We start from the raw sequence: 21,339 nt of genomic DNA on the forward strand, positions 1-21,339 counted from the left end.
ATGCAGGCAAGCCCAGTTCCATGGAAGACCTGCCAGGAATAGGCCTTGGGAAGCACTTCAGCTCTCCAGGCTTAAGTTTCCTCACCTGCGTAAAAAGATATGATGGGTGTATTGAAGTAGGAAATAGTCTCTAAATTTTCTTCCCGCTTTGAAGGTGAAAGATTCTATGTTCTCTGAAATTTATTCTTCCGAACCCTTGAATGATCTGTAGTAAAACTTAAGCAAAATGTGAAGGATTGAGGGCAGGAGGAGAAGGGGACAACAGAGGATAAGATACTTGGATGGCATCATTGACTCAATGGGTGTGAGTTTGAGCAAACTCTGGGAGATGGTGAAGGACAGGGAAGCCTGGTGTGCTGCAGTCCATGGGGTTGCAAAGAATTGGGTACGACAGAGCATGAACAACAAGCTACTTAATAATATGCTGGAAGATGGCATTTATAGTTCTTCTTTATTAAAAGGTTCCAATATTTTATTTGTTCAGTTCAGTTCAGTCGCTCAGTCGTGTCCGACTCTTTGTGACCCCATGAATTGCAGCACGCCAGGCCTCCCTGTCTATCACCATCTCCCGGAGTTCACTCAGACTCACCTCCATCGAGTCAGTGATGCCATCCAGCCATCTCATCCTGGGTCGTCCCCTTCTCCTCCTGCCCCCAGTCTCTCCCAGCATCAGAGTCTTTTCCAGTGAGTCAACTCTTCGCATGAGGTGTCCAAAGTACTGGAGCTTCAGCTTTAGCATCATTCCTTCCAAAGAAATCCCAGGACTGATCTCCTTCAGAATGGACTGGTTGGATCTCCTTGCAGTCCAAGGGACTCTCAAGAGTCTTCTCTAACACCACAGTTCAAGAGCATCAATTCTTCGGCGCTCAGCCTTCTTCACAGTCCAACTCTCACATCCATACATGACCACTGGAAAAACCATAGCCTTGAGTAGACCGACCTTAGTCGGCAAAGTAATGTCTCTGCTTTTGAATATGCCATCTAGGTTGGTCATAACTTTTCTTCCAAGGAGTAATCGTCTTTTAATTTCATGGCTGCAGTCACCATCTGCAGTGATTTTGGAGCCCCCAAAAATAAAGTCTGACGCTGTTTCTACTGTTTCCGCATCTATTTCCCATGAAGTGATGGGACCAGATGCCATGATCTTCGTTTTCTGAATGTTGAGCTTTAAGCCAACTTTTTCACTCTCCTCTTTCACTTTCATCAAGAGGCTTTTTAGCTCCTTTTCACTTTCTGCCATAAAGGTGGTGTCATCTGCATATCTGAGGTTATTGATATTTCTCCTGGCAATCTTGATTCCAGCTTGTGTTTCTTCCAGTCCAGCGTTTCTCATGATGTACTCTACGTAGAAGTTAAATAAGCAGGGTGACAATATACAGCCTTGATGTACTCCTTTTCCTATTTGGAACCAGTCTGTTGTTCCATGTCCAGTTCTAACTGTTGCTTCCTGGCCTGCATACAGATTTCTCAAGAGGCAGGTCAGGTGGTGTGGTATTCCCATCTCTTTAAGAATTTTCCACAGTTTCTTGTGATCCACACAGTCAAAGGCTTTGGCATAGTCAATAAAGCAGAAATCGATGTTTTTCTGGAACTCTGTTGCTTTTTCCATGATCCAGCGGATGTTGGCAATTTGATCTCTGGTTCCTCTGCCTTTTCTAAAACCAGCTTGAACACCAGGGAGTTCATGGTTCACGTATTGCTGAAGCCTGACTTGGACAATTTTGAGCATTACTTTGCCAGCGTGTGAGATGAGTGCAGTTGTGCAGTAGTTTGAGCATTCTATTTGTAGATACACATATTCAAACATGTATGTGTGTTTATACGTATGCATGTGTATGCCATTCCCTTCTCTGGGGATCTTCCCAACCCAGGGATTGAACCTGGGTCTTCTACATTGCTGGCGGATTCTTTACCATCTGAGCCACCAGGGAAGCCAAGTATTGTATTATACTAACTTCTATGTCTATCTTATATAACTTTATTATATTATGTTACATTTTTATTATGTGGATGTTGATCTTACATTCCTTCATATTGTGGTTTACAGAAATAAAACAATGTGTTTAAACCAAACCAAAAATATAGGTTGATAGGCCTCAGGGTTCTGCATTTTGCTGGCTAACTGTCTTGCTTTGGGGAGAGTTGCCATAAAATACTCTCTTTTGCCTGGATGGGAGGGGAGTTTGGGGGAGAATGGATACATGTATATGTATGGCTGAGTCCCTTCACTGTTCACCTGCAACTACCACAACATTGTTAACCAGCTATACCCCAACACAAAGTAAAAGTTAATAAAGGCAACGCCTCCCCCCTCAAAAAAAAACACCCCAAACAAAGATAAAATACTCTTGTTTTGATGCAAGTTGCCATCTATGAAGGGTCTGGGTTCCTCCTTGTGTGGAGGAAGTTTCCAAAGTGTGCTTGGTGGGGCTTTAGGTCCTATAGAGGCTTTCCAAAATCTGAGAAAAATATTTGAGGAAGTATTTTTAAACTTTGCAGGCCCACTGGGGAGCCTGGCAGACTCGGGTTTCAGCAGGCAGCACAGTCTACGCCCGTAGTTACGCGTTTCCGTCTCCCCTTCTCTGTACACACACGCTGTGTGTGTCGCCTGCCACCAGCATATGGCCTTGTGCTGATAGATTAATTTGGTCTTGCCCAGTTAGGTAGCTCTCCTGTCCTGACTGCCTTATTAAAGAATGTCCCATGGTCACAGGACAGGCTGTTCAGAACAGGTGCTATTCGTGGTTGCTCATCAGGACTTCTCGATAATGTACAACGAGGAGGGAAATCAACAGACCCAGTGCTGCAGTTGGCATCCTCAACCCCCAGGGTCAGATTGTTTAAGTTCATAAAAATAGCTTAATTGTTCTCAGTGATGGGCTTCCCTGGTAGCTCAGCTGGTAAAGAATCCTCCTGCTATGCAGGAGACCCTGGTTCGATTCCTGGGTTGGGAAGATCTGCTGGAGAAGGGATAGGGTACCCACTCCAGTATTCTTGGGCTTCCCTGGTGGCTCAACTGGTAAAGAATCATAGGAAATTCGCATAAGATGCATTTAGAAAAATAGTTTTGTTGCTGGAAAGGTTTAGAAGCCACTGATGTATTAGTAAGACAGCACAGATTTTACAGGCAGACATTTCTAGATTTGAGCCCTGCACTTCCCTAGTTTACTAATGAAGTGGGCTTGGGCTAAGCAGTGTGCCTCTCTAAGCCATAGCTGTGTCATCTGCAGAACGGGCCTGCTCTCCAGTAGCGGGATATTTTGTAGCTTGTAGAGAAATGTGCAAATGGCTTAGTCCAGTGCTTGATATGTAACAAAAAAGTTCAACATATGGTAGCTATTAGAATGCTCTTTATGCTGGGAATTAAAGTCATTATATTTCATGCCCGGCCATTAAGAGGTACACCTTTACACTTTGGAAGTGCATATACCTTATTATATTTGCATTCATTTACATATTTACTTATGGAGAACCTAGTATTTGCATATCCTGGTAAATACATTTCTCCGTAATTTAGAGTCATTTTAGCGGACTGTAATGGCACATTTCTCTTTCTGACACAGCTTCTTGGCAAATTAACATACTTGCTTTTTCATTTTAAAAACGTGTGATGCCTTTGCAGAATAATTTCCCGTACTTTCAGTTCTTCTTGTAGGAAAAAAATAATTGCACAGCCAAGGAAAGCTGCTTTCATGCACTGGGACTCTGGAATGCTGCTTTATGTTTATGTCCAGGCTCTTTGTGGGTGGACTGCAGAAATCCCCGCTCTTGGGAATGTTTCTGAGCCCCCTCTGAGAAGCCGAATAGGGAGAAAAGAGCTAATTAAAAAAGCTGCCGTCCTCCTCCTCTAATTAACTTGCTCTCCACTCCTGGGGGAGGGTGTGAAAATATGAAAACAGCGCGTGGTGCTGGAAGTGAATGCCATTGTAGGGGTCCCTGGTAGCCTCTGGTGTTCTGATGCAGAAAAGGTTCGTAGTAAACAAGGCGAGGAGCCTCACAAGGGGCCTGGTGTACCCTTGCCCTCCCCTGACACTGCCTCCCACACGGGGCCCTGGTGAATAGTGGTGCTCTCTGAGCAGGTGTGCACGCTGGGCAGCTGCGAGCTGGGGAGACCTCATTGGAATTCTGCAGCTTGAATTCAGGAGCGTCCGGCCCTCCCTGTCGCTTGCTTATGCTGCTGGGAAAGATCAGGGGCCCTTTGTGCTCTGAAGCCACACGTCGCTGGAGCCCGGGGATGCAGAAGCCGTGGGAAGAGCTCCCTCTGCGTCTCTGCTGGCCGTTGGGGAAGCTCAGAGCATCCCTGCCTGGTGGTGCGGCGGCTAGGTTTCTCGTGACATCGTAAAGAGATTCAGAACCCAGACATATCGGCAAAGGAATTAGGGGTAGAAGTTTGGGGACAGAAGCTCTTCTTCAGCGGAAATGGCTTTGGCCTCCTGGTGGACATGGGCCCGGTGGATGTGGACAACGGTAACCGGCAGTGGGGATTCGGGTCTGCAGGTCCTTCATGGAAACCCAGGAAAGAGGCAAGTTGTCTGTGTGCGTCTCTTCAACATTGCTGCTGATGCGTGCAAAGCTGGGGGCCAGGTCTACACCCAGAGCCCACCAGGCAGATCTAAACTACTGTTCGTCTTTGCTGCTTGGTTGCATGACTTCCTTGTGTTTTTCATGCCAGTTAAAAGATTCTGCAAAAGTTCAGCTACCTAGATCTGTGGTTGTCCAGGCATGGATCTTAAATCCTGCCCTACCCCGCCACCCTACCCGCCCCCCCGCCACCCCAGATGAAAGCTACGTTTAATATTAATGTGTGTTTGTAAAAGTTGGTATGGCCCCTGTTGCATTTGTATAAATTAAGTCTTGTGAAATTTGATAGTAAACAGGCTTCAGCTCATTGGATTCCGTCGAATCCAGCTCTGATATTTCTCTTCACCTCTTTGTGTCCCTGGAGAGCTATGTGGCTGGTTGCAGGAGCCAGGGTCCTTGGAAGGATGGGAGTGGGGGATCTTTGGCTCCGATAAAGTGAGTCTCTGACACACAAGTTGTAAAAACCTGGATGGAGATTTTCTGGAGGAGACTCACCAAATGGCTCTTTTTCTCCTGCCCTGGCTGACTGCGGAGGGATTGGTTGGTCGTGGTGCTCTCTGCTGGCTGGCAGACGGTCTTTAGAAGATGCTGACTTCTGGGGAGGACACTGGTCCTTTGATCCTTGTGGATGTTCAGCTCTATGAGCGTTTCAGCGTCCGTATGTGCCTGATGCATCGCTCTCTGATTATATATCTTCTGCCAAATTGCCTGCTGGGTCGCTTGTGCCAGCAGCAACCCTAAGTATCCATCGTCTTGGTAATTACCTTCCTTGTTGCAAATAAATAAGTGGCATTTTGGTCAACTTAAAATATCCTGAGATGGGAATGAGCCTGGGTGATGCTGCTGATCCTCAAAGTGAGCTGAAGCCGGCACCACAGACCCCTCCACAATCTGAGCCCGTAAGGAGCTGCCCTCCAGCCTGAGGACACATGCCTGGCTCAGTGATTTGGGGATGCCTCATCCTTTCTGGCTCGAAATTGAGTCCCTAGTGGAAGCAGGGTGATGAGAAGGGCTACCTGCCCTTGATTTTCAAGCCAGGATAAGGCTTTTTTAGCTTTGTGAGGCCCTTCCCCTTGTTACAGGGTGGAATGGCGGGCATTCCTCTGGGTGGGGTTTTGGTTCCTTTCTCTGGGTAAAGAATCTTCTTTGAGAGCAGACATCACTGCAGACCAGCAAGGGCGATTTTCATACTGCTGGGATCAGCAGGCTGTGCTTTGAGCTTTAGTCTGACACATCCTCCACTGACTTGCCAGCTTTCATGCCTTCCTTCATTGACTTAACAGATGTTTATTCACTGCCTCCTGGTTTGGACTCGGAGATGCTTTGATAAAAAAACACAAAACAAAAAAGGCTGCCCTCTTGGCCTTTTCAGCTCAGTCGAGGAGAAATATAATTAACATGATTAGAAAGTGAATACATCTATAATAACAAGTTATGTGATGCGCTGGGGAAGGAATGGCAGTGGGAGAGAGTGGTGGGGTGAGGGGAAGGGGCCGAGTGAGATTCCACTTCATGGGGTGAGGGTCCTTTGAATGTGTTGGAACCACAGCATTGCCAAGTGTCCCTGGGAATGCTTCCCTATCGGTTTGACTGAATTGATGCCAAGTAACACGTGCCAAAGTTGTTCAAAGGATTCTACTGTTGTATTTGCCACTGAGGTCAGAAATGTGTATTTCGAGTAGAGCTGAGTTCAAAGACTCTGTCATTTGGGCCCAAAGCTGGTGCTAATGAGATTCACTCCTAGGAAGCATGCTATTTCAAGGCTGGCCCTGGACCATTTAATTGGGCTGCGGGCCTGGTTGCGGTGGTCCCGGGAGGGGTCATTAGGCCGTGCATTGCTCCTCAGCACCGGTCCCTTGGAGCAAATACAGCCCCGGCCCCTGTCTAACCTGTGCTTCTCCCTGTCTCTCTCCATCAGGAGTTCTGACTCTGAAGAAGCATTTGAGACTCCGGAGTCCACAACCCCCGTCAAAGCTCCACCAGCCCCACCCCCGCCACCCCCCGAAGTCATTGCAGCACCTGAGGTCAGCGTGCAGGCTCCCCTGGAAGAACCAGGTAACCAAGGGCCCGGCACCCCTGGGGTGGCGTGGGGGCAGCCCTACTGCTGAGCCCCGGGGACACTCACAGCGGCTCCTCTGGGCACCCGGCTGGAGGCGGGCACCCACCCCTGGGGACTGTCGCTGGAGCTCTCTAGGTCCTCCCCAGGCTTGGGGCCTCTCAGCTCTGGGCTTTGTTTTATGTGGTGAAAACTAAGGGTCCAGGAGTACGGTGGGTTATTTTGTGTTTGCTTTGTAGAAGTTTAGAGGTGGCCTCTGAAGAAATAGTGCATTTAACTCTGGGTGCCTTTCAGCCAACCCCCAGAGCTGGGTTTGTATGGGACAGTGGGGTCTTGGAATTTTCTGGTGCAATCTTGGATTCTAATATCTGGCCCCTGGCTCCCATAAGAGCACTGGTTCTGGTCACCCATGTGACCTGCATTTTTATTAAAGGACACAGGAGAAGGGGAAGACAGAGGATGAGATGGTTGGATGGCATCACTGCCTCAATGGACAGAGTTAGAACAAACTCTGGGAGGTGGTGAGGGACAGGGAAGCCTGGTGTGCTGCAGTCCATGGGGTCACAAAGAGCTGGACACGACTGAGCGACTGAACAACGGAAGGCCACGTGGGCTTGGGGATGATAATTAGTAAATGGGCAAGAAGAGAAAGTGGTGGGCGGGTGAATCTGTGCTGGGGTGAGTCCTTTATTCCTCATTAACTTCAGACTATCCAGATTTCCTATCACTTCCCCACATCCATTCTCCGCTAGTGTGACTTAAAGACCTTTCAGATGCAGTGATTACCGGGGGTGTGGATGGGGGAGGACAGGACAGATCTCGGGCCCCAGCCTCCAACCCGCCCTCCTGCCTGCTGTCATCTGTGTGTACCCTCCAGTGACAACAGCAGGGGCGGGACCACCTCGAGCATCAGAGTTTCACACGAGGCCTGGAAAGAGATGTAGGTTGCCGGAAATGACCCCACGAGCTGGTTGGGGGCCAGGTGGTCCAGAAATGTCCACACAGGCTGGTCAAGAGACCACATGGCTCAGAAATGGCCCCCCTAGGCCCATTAGGGGGCCAGGTGGTGCCGTCTCCAGAGCCAGACAGCCTCCTCTGGACCCTGAACTTCAGAGGGCCCCACTCTGCCTTCCTCGGCCGCAGCCCTGGCAGTAAAAGTCTGTAGAGCTGAGCTCCCCCGGACCATGTCCTGGATACCTGGGAGCAGCCGCTTCCTGGGCCCACCCAGGCTCCTTCTTCTGTCCCATCTTCCCGAAGCTGACTGTGCCCATGTTTACACCCTTTAGCCGAGAGGGAACCAAGGCCGGGGCTGGGACATACAAGTGGATGTCCACACACCTGTGCTTAGAGGCTGCCCCAGGTGAGGGATGGAGGCTGGGGAATGGAGGAGGGGGCCAGCGTCCATTCGTACTCCTGCGCTAGCCAGGAGCCAGGTGAATGGCAAAATAAAAAGCCATTTTGACCTTGATGTTGGTCTTAGAAAGAAATGGGTGGAATCCATTCCACCCGCTCTGGCTTCAGCCTGGCCGTTGATTAACGGCAGACACTCCTGGGGCTTTGTTCCTAAGCACATATGCTCCCTGGTGCTGGAGGGAGAGGAAGAGACACCTTTGCTGGGATCTGATGAATGCAATTTTCAGTCTCCCTTTTCTGACAGCTATCAGTTAGTAGTACCTGATTCTGCACCATTAGTCTAGGTGCTAAGCTCTAAGAGGGTGATGATTGAAATTTGTTTGATTTTAAGGTGAGGAAGAAGCAGGAAGGGCTGCTTATAGTTCTCAGAGAGTCTTTTGCATATAGTAAAGTATGTAAAAATTTCATTTCCTACAATATCGTAGAAATTTCACCCTGAGGTTTTAATGGAAAGCAGCTGAATGACGAATACATTTTAATCCTTACATCAAACATCCACTTAAGAATAAATGATCTTTTTTTTATGGGTGTAATAAGTTCACACTCTGCATGTGTGGGATACCTTAGAAAGGATGTTAGAAGGAGAACGAAGGCCTAAGACAAAGTGTGGTCCATCCTTGAGCATCACACGGCGTCCCAAGGGCAGTCATTGCTGCCAGCATGCGTGTGTCCTCTGGGATTTCCAGTTTTTTATGTCCTGATCGCTTCTGGGGATGGTTTGCAACCCTCGTTCTTTTCTTCAGCCTGTCTTTGTTCCTTCTGCCTACTTCTTTTTTCAATAAAGCAATGAACAATTTCCATTGTAACATACACACACACTCTCAAGCACAATACCCGCCCCTGGCTTAGATGGCAGTTTCTGAAAGAGTGAATATTATGGAGGATTAAGAGAGACCCCCTGCCAGAAGGGGTTGGAGCCATGCATGGCCATGAGTCACAGCCCCACAGAACTTTTGATTGTACCAGTTGGAGTCCAACTTTATGCTTCTCCTCCTTGGAAAACTATAGTGAGGCTAAATGTGGATTATACAGTGAGGACGCTGAAGGTCGGGATTGTGTCTGCCTAAAGCCCCCTGGCTTGGGCTGCACAGAAGTCCGTTTGATTTGCCACATTCATTTGAAAGCTCTGCTTGTCCCTTCTGTAGACATCATGGGACATTACCCAGAGTGGGGAGGTGGCCGTGCATGCCCATGGAGGAGAAGAAAGCATCCTTCTGGGAACCACAGGAGAGAAAGGGCAAGAGGGGAACATCTGTTGTTTGGTTTGCCACTGTGAAGTGCCTGCGTCGTTGCTAAAGGTACCAAGAGAACCTCAGGAAATAATAGACGAGACCTTGGGCTGTGAATAAGGACATAATTTTTCCTCCTGGAAACTTACATTTTGCAAAGTAATCCATCACTTTATTTTGGGCTTTGCATGATTGTGCGCCGTGGGAGAGGAGTGGGGCTGAGACCCTGGTGGCCACCTTGCATCTGCCGCTCTTCTGGGCTGTGCCGAGATGTGGCTTACCTGAGCCCAGTTTTCTTATCTGTAAAATGAAAAGAGTGACCCGTGAGTCCTCTGAGATCCTTTCCACTCCCACTTCTCATGCTTCTGTGATCAGGACGCTTGGTTGCTGTAGGGTGGCCGCATTATTAGAACTCAGGACTGGCCACCAAAAGATGTAATGAAATGTCCCGTAATCAAACAATAGCTCCATTTAGCGTCCGCCATGTACCAGACCTGTGTTACATTATTTGCATGTTTCATCCCAGCTCAGATGAGGGAAGGATCCCCAGGGCTCCAAGCCTGTATATGTGGGGCATCTCATCACCTGCTTCCCAGTGAGATGTGGGAGTAAACCCTATAAAACGTAGCCCACTGGTTCCTCTGTCCATGGGATTCTCCAGGCAAGAATACTGGAGTGGGTTGCTATTTCTTCCTCCTGGGGATCTTCCCAATCCAGGGATTGAACCCACATCTTTCGAGGCTCCTGCGTTGCAGGCAGATCTTTACCCCTGAGCCACCAGGGAAGCCCTTATTAATTACAATCGGTTATTATTCATATACTTGGAAGATGGAGAGCTAGGCTCCCTCTGTATGGCACCATTTCCCTTTTGATATATTGGATGAAGCTAAGCGTCTGAGGGCAAGGGTGCCTTGTGTTAGCACCTTTGTGCCTCTGGGCCCGTAGATCTCTGCCCAGGGTGAGCTCACAGGGGATGGGGGGAGGGGAGGGATGCGCAGCACAGCTGGCAGAAGTGCTCCAGTTAGAAGCGGTCAGCGCGGCTAAGTGGTATGGCCTTTGAAGACAGTCGGGGGAGAGGAGACATCAGGAGGTGAGTTCATATTGAGCAAATACGTGTGCGATACAGACAGAAGATGCCCGTCGGCAAGTCAAGGAGGACTGGGGACATCCTGACCTTGGGCTTCCGGCCTCCAGAGCTCTTCATTCAGCCTGTGGATTTGTTCCAGTGGCCCAAACTGGACTGCTGCTGCCACGAACCACCTCGTGAGCCTTTGAGCGTCATGAACCAAGGAGGCTGACTTTGTTCTCAGAGTGGGCCCGAATCTGGAGCCAGGGCAAGCACTGTCCAGGTCTGCCTGGTGGGGTGGATCCCTCTGGGGTCCTGACCCTCCTTACCTCTGTGTCCACAGCATGCCTCCCAGTGGCTGACGTATAGGAGGCACCCAGATTATCTGATGTGTAGGAATGCGTGTGTGTGTGCTCAGTCCGACCCCATAGACTGTAGCCTGCCGGGCTCCTCTGTCCATAGGATTTCCCAGGCAAGAATACTGGAGTGGGTTGCCATTTTCTTCTCCAGGGGACCTTCCCAACCCAGGGATCAAACCTGCATCTCCTGAATTGGCAGGGCAACTCTTTACCACTGAGCCACTGGGGAGGCCCGGATACATAGGAATGAATGAATACATTGTCTTCGTGTTGATACGGTGTGTGAGCATTTAGAAGTCCAGTGCGGGCGACTGGGAATCCAGCTGGCCCACACCTGCTCTGGAAAATCAAGGCCTGCGTGTGGCAGTGGCCCATTTCTCTGGTCTAGGGCTTCTCCTGAAGAGAACCGAAGGGCCCTCCCAACCCTGCTCTGGTTGCCAGACAGTAAGACGGTGGTTCTCAACCAGGGATTATTGTGCCCCATTCCCGGGGGACATTTGGCAATTTCTAGACAGGGACAACAGAGGATGAGATGGTTGGATGGCATCACTGACTCAATGGACTTGAGTTTGAGTAAGCTCCGGGAGTTGGTGATGGACTGGGGAGCCTGGCGTGCTGCAGTCTGTGGGGTTGCAGAGTCTGACACAACTGAGCGACTGAACTGAACTGAACTGAACTGAGTGAGACACATTTTTGACACATTTTGGATGGCATCATGGACTCGATGGACATGAGTTTGAGCAAGCTCCAGGAGTTGGCGATGGACAGGGAAGCCTGGCATGTTGCAGTCACAAAGAGTCAGATATGACTGAGCGACTGAACTGAACTGAGACACATTTTTGGGCTTCTCTGCTGGTTCAGACGGTAAAAAGAATCCAGCTGCAATGCAGGAGACCCGGATTTGATCCCTCAGTCGGAAAGATTCCCTGGAGAAGGGATAGGTTACTCAGTCCAGTATTCTTGCCTGGAGAATCCCCATGGACAGAGGAGCCTGGCAGGCTACAGTCCATAGGGTTGCAAAGAGTTGGACACGACTGATCAACTAAGGCTTTCAGACACATTTTTGGTTGTCACAGTTAAGGGTTGGGGAGGGTAAAGGCATCTTGTAGGCAGAAGCCAAAGATTCTTCTAGATATCCTACAGTGAACAGTATCTCCCCCAACACTCCCCCCCTCCCAACACACTGAGACAAAATACTTACTGTCCTGACATGGGCACAGTGCAGGGGCTTAGAAACCTTGCACCAAGATTCGATTTCCTGGTCCATGATGATTTAATTATGGTATGTCATGTCTAAAGAGGAAAGCCACATTAGGCAGTCAGAGAGCTTTTCTTCTGGGGAAAAGAGTGAGCAGATGGTTAAGCTGAATATCTGCTGCGTGTTTCGTGGTTTAGGGAGAACTCCTGACATCTGAAGGGCCTCATAAGGCTGCTGGGATGTGCCTAGTAGCCTGGGAGAAAGCAGGCTGGCAGTTGTGGGCCTTGCTTTGGAAATGATGGGAAGCACTGAGGCTCATTCTGCCTCCCACAAGGCCCACTTGAAACGCTGCATCCTCTGTGTTCCCTGGCCCTTCTGTGCCCTCTGCACTGTGTGTCCAGGGCAGGAAGAGGAGCCAACTGCTGATGGAAGGAGGGTGCAAGTCTCTGGAGGAAATTGGTTTTAGAAAGGAGGAGGGAGGGGACATCTTCTTTTGAGATGAGCATGAATCAAGAGTGTGTTTGAGACATGGCAAATCTTTTGGTGGAAAAGGTTGAGAGGTTCCATCGTCTAGGACATATGCTCCAAGTAGGGCCTGGGGTGGCTTTGGATGCCAAAGAGAAGGGAAGGTTTGACACCATGATTGGCGAACAGACCTGCTTCCAGAAGGTCATCTCAATGCCAGAGGCATTTATTCAGCCAGCAAGAGAAAGTGTGACAAGTCCGGGGAAGACAAAGATAAATCAGAGCAGCTCCTGAACTCAGGAGGCTGGAAGTTTCCTTGTGTTGTCATCTCCCGGGCAGCCCTTCATCTCCTCGGGTTCTCTGCCAAGTGCTCACCCCCTTGGAGTCGCAGCCATGAGTGTGAGTGGCCCTGAAAAAATCTACAGTGAGAAGCCAGTTCGGGTGTTAAGTGAAAAAGAAAGTGAAAGTCGCTCAGTCATGTACGACTCTTTGTGATCCCTCTAGGCCAGAATACTGGAGTGAGTAGCCTTTCCCTTCTCCAGGGGCTCTTCCCAACCCAGGGATCGAACCCAGGTCTCTGGCATTGCGGGCAGATTCTTTACCAACCAAGCTCTCAGGGAAGCAAACATCTCCCAAACTTTGTTAGTTTGTTGGAATGAGGCGTTAGGGCTGCCAGATTTAGCAAACAAACGTACAGAGCATCCAGTTAAAGTAGAATCTTAGATAAATAATGAGTGATTGGGGCATATTTATATAAAAAACATGTTCGTTTATCCGAAATCCAAATTTAACTGAACATCCTATATTTCATCTGGCAGCTGTTCTAGCAGGGGATGGGGTAGGTACTGCAGGATATAACTGCTGTCAGTGAAACACACTTTGGGAATGCTGGTCCAAGTCGCGTATATGCTAGCTCTCTCTCTCTCTTTTTTCCCTTTTTTGGCTTCACTGTGCAGCATGCGGGATCTTATTAACAGTTCCCTGGCCAGGGATCAAACCCGTGCCCCACTCCTCGCAGTGGAAGTGTGGAGGCCAAACCACTGGATCAGGGAAGTCCCTGTGCCAGCTCTTTAATCCCTTCTTCTGCGGACCACTTTGCAACGTTTCCTCCCCTTTGTCTATTTACACATCTTTGGTCTTCTGGCCAATCATTTTCTGGCATCTAGGCTGCCCAGAGTCTCTGTGAAGCCAGGAGAGCACGCAGGGCACCACCTGGTGCAGGCAGAACCTAGGGCAGCCGAGACAAGGCCAGGCTGGTTGCATCCCCGTGGAGCAGTGGGGCCGTGAGGTGATGGAGCATCTCTTGACCAGCATCCGGAGCGTCCACGTGCCTGTGTGCTCTGTCGTGTCCAGTTCTTGGCGACCCCATGGACTGTAGCCCGTTCTCCAGACAAGAATACTGGAGTGGGTTGCTGTGCCCTCCTCCAGGGGCTGTTCCCAACCCAGGGATCGAACCCACATCTCTTCTGTTTCCTGCCTTGGCAGGTGGGTTCTTCACCCCTAGCACCACCTGGGAAGCCCAGGGCATCCACAGCATGTTTTAAAATAAGAAGCAGCATCCTTGGCTGGCACTGGCTGAGCGGGAGGGGAAGCTGGGAGGAAGCTGCAAAAAAATGGAGAGAGAATGGATGAGAGGGAAGTTGAGAAGAGAGGCGTGGCAGGTAGGGTTGGAGGGAGAGATTTCAGGGGGTGCCTAGAGTCGGGACAGGTGGCAGATGCTTAAGCTTAGCTCTGCTGCAGTTGCCTGGGGCCTGCACTTAAAGGCTCTGCATATTCTAGAGCAGGCTGGTTGATGATAGTAGCTAATATTTACTGAAGGCTCACTATGTTTTACCTGCATTATTTCTCTGTCTTCCTTTCCTGCTCCTCTCCTTTACTTTAGCCACACTGGCCTTTGGTATTTCTGCAACACCCCACGTGTGGACTGACCCCAGGACCTTTGCACTTGCTGTTCCCTTTGCCTTGGATGCTTTCCCCCAGATATCCCCACAGATAAAGATAAACACCTTTATCTTGTTTCTGATCTTGGCTTAAATGTTTTTTCGTTGATGGGCTTTGCTCAACTACCTTATTTTAAAATTGCAACACTCCTACCCTGACTTTCTTTTTTTCCTTAGCACTTACCACCATCTGACAGCCCATACATGTTACTTGTTAATTGCTTCTTGACTGTCTTCTCCCTAAAGAACCTAACTTGCAGGAGGGCAAGGATTTTGTTCGTTATGGAGGCCCCAACGCCCAGAATGGTGCCTTGCTTTGATCTGGCGCTTGGTAAATGTGTTTTAAATTTTTTTAATATGTATTTTTTGGCTGTTTCAGGCCTTAGTTGTGGCACACAGGATCATCGATGTTCATTGCATTTTTAGTTTTGGCATACAGGGTTTTTTTTTTTTTTTTTCCTTTTTCTTTTTTTAAAGTTGCAGCAGGAGGGCTCTTTAGTTGCAGCATGTGGGGTCTCGTTCCCCAGCCAGGGGTCGAACCCTGGGCTGCCTGCACTGGGAGTGCAGAGTGTTAGCCACTGGACCACTGGGGAAGTCTAGGTAAGTGTATTTTAGATGACAGTGTTTAAAGGTACCCTTTAAACAGCTCTTATTGGTCCCATTTTACAGATGAGAAAGCTGAGGGTCTGCTTGTTCAGGGCCTGGAGCTGCCTGGTGAGAGCAGGATTTGTACCCAAGCAGCGTGCTTGTTGAGGGGTGGGCGGGCTGGCCTGGGGCTCTGGTGTTAGAGGGTGGTGATGGTCTGGCACTAGAAGAGGGACTCTCTTAAGTGTCCTGTCTCCTTCAACTATGGCTTTGTCTCCGTTCCCTCAGGATGCAGCTCTGAGCCGGCCTCCGTCCCCGATGGCCCCCGCAGCAGCTCCGTGGAAGGCAGTCCTTTCCATCCCCCACCACACTCCTTCTCTGCCGTCTTCGATGAAGACAAGCCGATAGCCAGCAGTGGGACTTACAACTTGGACTTTGACAACATCGAGCTGGTGGATAACCTTCAGACCTTGGAGCCTCGCGCCTCAGACCCTAAGAATCAGGACTGCAAGGTGAACTCACGGAGGAAGTCCACGGACTCCGTCCCCACCTCTAAGTCGACGTTGTCCCGCTCGCTCAGTCTGCAAGCTAGTGACTTTGATGGTGCTTCTTGCTCAGGCAACCCCGAGGCCACGGCCCCAGTCGCGGATGCGTACAGTGTGGGTTCGAGCAGTGCTTCCAGTACCCTTAAGCGAACTAAGAAACCGAGGCCACCTTCCTTAAAAAAGAAACAGACCACTAAGAAACCCCCTGATACGCCCCCAGTGAGAGAGACGCAGCACGAGCCGACCGGAGAGAGCCCTGACCCCAGCGAAGAGAATCAAACAGCCGGAACGAGACCAGAACTGGCCAGGGCCGAAGGCTCCAGATCAGCCTTATCGGAGGAGGCACCCCCAGAACCTGCTGCTGCCCCCAAGGCGGCCTGCCCCCTGGACTGTGAGGCTGCAGAAGGGGCCGTCCCCCCAGTTTCGGGGGGTGGCAGAGTGCAGAACTCACCTCCCATTGGAAGGAGAACCCTGCCTCCGGCCACGGCCCCTGAGGCAGTGGAGGTGACCCCATCAGATAGTGGGGGGCAAGAGGACTCCCCAGCCAAAGGCCTCTCAGTGAGGCTGGAGTTTGACTATTCTGAGGACAAGGGTAGTTGGGACACCCAGCAGGAAACCCCGCCTCCCACTAAAAAGATAGGCAAAAAGCCGGTTGCCAAAATGCCCCTAAGGAGGCCAAAGATGAAAAAAACACCCGAGAAACTCGACAACACCCCTGCCTCGCCTACCAGGTCCCCTGCTGAACCCAATGACATCCCTATCGCTAAAGGTACCTACACCTTTGATATTGACAAGTGGGATGACCCCAATTTTAACCCTTTTTCTTCCACCTCAAAAATGCAGGAGTCTCCCAAACTGCCCCAACAGTCCTACAACTTTGACCCGGACGCCTGTGATGAGTCCACTGATCCCTTTAAGACGTGCTCTAAGGCCCCCAGCTCACCTTCTAAATCCCCAGCCTCCTTTGAGATCCCAGCCAGTGCCATCGAAGCCAATGGAGTGGACGGGGATGGGCTGAACAAGCCCGCCAAGAAGAAGAAGACGCCCCTCAAGACGTAAGTTCAGGGGTGCAGGTGGTAAGGTCAGAGGTGGGGCTGGGCGCTGGCTGTATCGTTGCTCACTTGCCTGGAAACCTGGGCTGCCGTGCCCCCCGCCATTTGCCACAGCGCCACATGCTTGCAGCAGGGTACCCATTTTCATTCCTGTCCGCGCCCATAGTGGTGCTGTGTCCCATCCTCACATCCCTTTGGGTCTAGAGTCCTTGACCTCTTGCCTCGATCAGTTAGTGGTCTAAAGCTTTACTTGTAGCTGAAGACCTGACCTTGAACCTCAGGAGAGAGTGAGGGAATCCATGGAAAGGGAACAGCCCAGTGGTGGCCTGGTCAGCCTCCCTATTGGTGATTTAGCATTTTCTGTTTAACATGTGAATTGCTTTTTGGAGTGGCCTGGAAACTAAGGGATCCACCCTTTAAAATGTTATTAAGATTTTGCAGTATTTGTTTCTGCCCTTTAATGAGACATTAGGCCATTGGAAAGACCCTGATGCTGGGAAAAACTGCAGGTAGGAGGAGAGGGGGCGACAGGATGAGATGGTTGAATGGCATCACTGACTCAGTGGACATGAGTTTGAGCAAACTCAGGGAGATAGTGAAGGATGGGGAAGCCTGGCGTGCTGTAGTTCATGGGGTCGCAAAGAGCTGGACACGACTTAGTTACTGAACAACAACAAGCCCAAGAGGCAAACACAATAGACTCAAGAAGCCCATGAGAGAGAGGCCTGGTCTGGGCCCCTTCCTGTACCCTGGCTACCCTGTAGGAAGCACCCGTGTTGTTTCTGCCCCTTTATCTACTCATCTTCATAGATGAGAGTCCACAGGCCCTGTGGATCCAGAAAAGATCAATGGAACCTGAAAGGGAGAAGCTGTCCCCACAGTCTCCAGGAGGCCATGAGTAATCGGGTCTGCTGTCCAGACTGTGGTTGAGTGGATTGCACTTGATACACATGTCCATGCCTCTGGAGTCCAGCCCAGGATGGCTGCAGGTCCATCCTTGGGGCTTTGGTCCAAGTGTAGTGTGGTTTGGTGCTTGGAGCCTTTCTCCTTGCTCTCGAGTGAAGTATCATCAATCATTTGACCAGAAGGCCAGGCTTCTGGTGGCATCTCAGCAGAACAGACCATGAATGCTGGCCCCTCTGAGTCTGCCTGGCACAGATCAAGATAGGGTAACCTGCTTACCTCTCTTTCTGCACTCCCCACCACTCCCCACCGCCCCCAAACATTTAACATTTGAGAAGAACCCGAGGCTTCCTGAGAAGAGGGTCTCTAAGCAGGCTTTGACCTTGGGTGGTGGTGGTGGCTGGAAGGCAGTCCTGGCCAAAAATGTGGACTTGGTTTTTTTTAGATCACCTGCTAAACCACGCCCTTCTTAAAGATTCCCTAGAATCTGTGTTGGAAGCTTTATTTTAAGCCTCGAACAGGAGAAAAAGGAAATGGCCACACCACAAAGCCATTTGTCTCATTTTGGTGGGTTGAGAGTCAACTTGAAGGCATCACCTTCTCCTCCCCCACAAGACAGCTTGGTTCTGTTCTGTTCTGTCACCAGAGCCGACTGAGGTCAGGGACGCCTACCTGTCCGCAGGTCTCACCTCTGGTGCAGATGGCTAGGAGTCCTTCACTGGGGTGGCAAGGCTCTTTGAGCCACCAAGACTTTATGGGATAATTGGAGCTGAGGGAGGAAGGTGTTCCCCGACAGCTCCTCTCCAAAAAGCTGGGATGTCGCCCCCGCGTCCAAGCCGAACACTGGACGGCCCCGTCAATAGCCAGTCATCTGCAGATTTATCTTTTTTGTCAGTTCCTTCTGTCTGTCTCTCTTTTTCTTTGTCTTCTTGTCTTAGGATGGTTGAAGATGTGATGTCTGTATGTTCTCTGTTGTAAGTAAATTTAACGGAATCTGCCTCTTATGCCAAATGTGCTTTTTCCTGCCTTTGCTTTTGCTTCCAAGCTCTTTTTTATTTCCTTTCCGTGGCTGCTGCTTACACATTTCTGTGGCGGGCCTGGGAATGATGGGGCATGGGGCTTCCCAGTAGCAGAGGTTATTTGTCTGTTTCATAGTGATTAGCATAAGTGAAACTGCTTGGCTGTGAAAACGTGATTATCCAACATCTGCCTGCTTGTCAGGAATGGAACCTCTTTTTTTTTTCTCCTCTTGCATATTGGATGTCTTCATCTGAAACCCATACTTTTTTTTTTATTTTTAAACTCTCATTCCATTCTTCCATTTTAAATGGGACAAGTAGGCGATTGCTTTCAAAGTATTGTGGCTTCACCTTAAAATAACCATCCAGTCCGACCACAGGCAGGAACTGCTGTTGCTTGCTCTGGCTACATGTGAAGCAGAAATGTTTGGGCTGTTTCAAATTGAGACCGATGGGAGCCCCCTGAAATGCAGGGTCAGCTCAGAGTGGAGCACACGGCTGTGAGAGCCATCGCCAGGCGGCTTCTGGGCAGGGTATCCGCATGCCATCTGGGGGTTGCCTTGTTGAGGGAAACAGCAACAGGTCGGACCACCTCTGTGCCTGTAGTGCTGTGCATTCCAGGCCGTGAGAGATCGTGCAGGCCGCTCCCAAGGGCCCATGGACAGGCTTCTTCTTTGCCTCTATGTCTTTCCAAGAGAAGCTGGCCTGGTCCCAGGCTCCCAGCAGCCCTGGGATAGAGTGGAGTCTCTCAGGGTCTCTTCTGCCCTAGGGGTTTCTCCAGTATTTTAGAGCCACTTAGCAACTGTAAAATACACAGTTGCGTATTTATATGCACGAATAAATATATGCTTCAAGCTGTAATGGCACTGTTCGTGTGACAGATGCCACAGATGCTGTAAATAACCATTTATAGTATCTCTTTCGTAACTGGATGCCATTGGTGGAGTGTTTTATCTGAGAGAACACAAGGAGGAACTTGGTGCCCGATTGCTCTGTCCATAGAGCAGGAGATGGAGAGTGGGAGTGTAAGATGAGGGGATCCCCCCCGCCAGGCCTTTGCCTTTCTGGAGGCCGGACCAGACCACTGAGGGGCTTGAGACCATGGGGCAGAGTCTGGTCTACAGGTGGAGAAGTCTCCATTCTGATTGCGGAAATTACCCCCCTATCACCCAGTAAATATAATGGAACCATCTATGCTAAAAAATCCCTTCCTTCTGAATCTTTCAGGAATCTGGGCTGATGTCTCCTTTGCTTAGGTCCTCCTCTCCCCCACCCTCACCCCCAGTTATTTACATGAAGGACAAAAAAGCGACCAGAGGTGTTCATTGTGATTAGGAAAGGCATTTTTTTTTTTTTTTTAATGATCTCCTCTCTGAAAAAATAGTTCTGGAGTTTGGTTGCCCAGCAGTGTGTATGTACTTCACTGAACTGTACACTTAAGAGTGTTTGAGATGGTAAATTTTATGTGTATTCTGCCATAAATGGAAAAAAAAAAAATGATGTCACCCCTGGCCCTGCCTTTAATCAGAATCCCACCCAGAAGGTCAGAGATGCGGGAACCTATTAGGCTCAGAGTTCCTGCATGTAGGAGAGAATCTTCCAGTTCCCTCCGAAGACCCAGACCTTGCCTTCCCATTTCTGCACGGCTCCTTCAGCTGTTTGAGTGCCGTGTCGGCTTGGCCTTCTGTCAGTTGGTTCCTGTTCATCGGTGTCGTGAACTCACATCCCCTCTGCCACCTTAGTTGGTTCAGACCCTCCTGGATGAATGCAGACGTGTTAATCCGCTCACCAGATTCTGGTTTTTTAAAGTAAGAGCATCTGGGCAAAGTTAGCCTCACTTTCTGGGTCAGCTCTCCACAATGGCAGCTCTTCAAAACACTTCCGGCTTGATGAATCTTTCCCCCGAGGGCAACAGTGTCTGTTGAAACATCAGAATGGATTGTCGGTGTGGACGTCTTTCACTCGGGGTGGGAGTGGTGTGGACAGGAGGGTGGTCTGGGCCAGATATTCGGCACTCACGCTGCGGGCCTCGGTCGGCTCTGGAATGTTCTGTGCCTCTGTCCGTTGTGTTTACATTTCTCATTTTGTTTCCAGTGACACATTTAGGGTGAAAAAGTCGCCAAAACGGTCTCCTCTCTCTGATCCACCTTCTCAGGTATACTGTTCCCTTGATATTTATCATTTTATCGCTCGCCCGGGGGTGGGGGGGGGCGAGAGTCAAGACTGATGGGTGTTTATCCTCTACTAGTTAGTTGCTCATCACGGCCATGTTTCCAACACCTTCTCCTTGTCGTCTACATGGAGGGTCCCTCAGTGTTTGCAAGACTTGGTTTTGATCACTTCCCTTGGGGAAATGTCAGAGAATGTCCCCAGAATTGGCAGATGCCCAGGAAAAATGTTAGTTCTCTGGGAATCGTGCTGGTCCGTTCTGGCCAGTTAATCTGCTGAGAACATCCTTAAATATCAAGTTGAGGAAGTCTGGAGATAAACGCATATTCAGTGAAAAAGAACTGAACGTGCGCGAGGAGCCCTGGATTGTGTAACCAGCACCAGGACTGGGGTGGAAAAGGGACCCCATCCCCTAAAGAAATGGGGGCTGGGCTCTTTCTTCATACAGCTCCCTGTCTCCCTCTTACCAGTTCCTCTCACCTGTACAGACCAGGAATGTGTGTCAGGCCATTCAAGGTCATAAAACAAGCAGATCTCCTCTGTTGCCCTCATCCAAGCCAGTGAGACCCCAGCCAGGCCAACCCTGGCCAGGGCAGGGCTGCAGAGAGGCGCCCAGCCCCACCAGAGGGGTCTTGGGTCCAGTGCCACATCTGTGGCAACATTTTTGGGCTCCCACCCTGCCCTGCTCAGCTGCACACCTCTGTGGAGATGGGGCTGAAACTCACTTTGTCTACCTCTGGCATCAGGCATGATGATTGT

The 21,339-nt window shown here is 49.9% G+C and overlaps 1 protein-coding gene across 4 annotated transcripts in view; it reads left to right on the forward strand.

The window, feature by feature from the left end:
- Nucleotides 1-21,339, forward strand: part of TACC2 (transforming acidic coiled-coil containing protein 2) — a 231,036-nt gene that overhangs the window by 177,239 nt on the left and 32,458 nt on the right. For 3 of the 4 annotated variants that reach the window (XM_052661039.1, XM_052661041.1, XM_052661040.1), the window contains exons 9-11: nt 6,500-6,636; nt 15,181-16,492; nt 20,506-20,566. In XM_052661039.1, coding sequence (XP_052516999.1) covers nt 6,500-6,636; nt 15,181-16,492; nt 20,506-20,566 — 1,510 coding nt within the window. The remainder of the gene's footprint in view (nt 1-6,499; nt 6,637-15,180; nt 16,493-20,505; nt 20,567-21,339) is intronic. The other variant, XM_052661042.1, reaches the window with a different exon arrangement.

The sequence above is a fragment of the Budorcas taxicolor genome, chromosome 23 (genome assembly GCF_023091745.1).
Source record: "Budorcas taxicolor isolate Tak-1 chromosome 23, Takin1.1, whole genome shotgun sequence".
NCBI lineage: Eukaryota > Metazoa > Chordata > Mammalia > Artiodactyla > Bovidae > Budorcas > Budorcas taxicolor.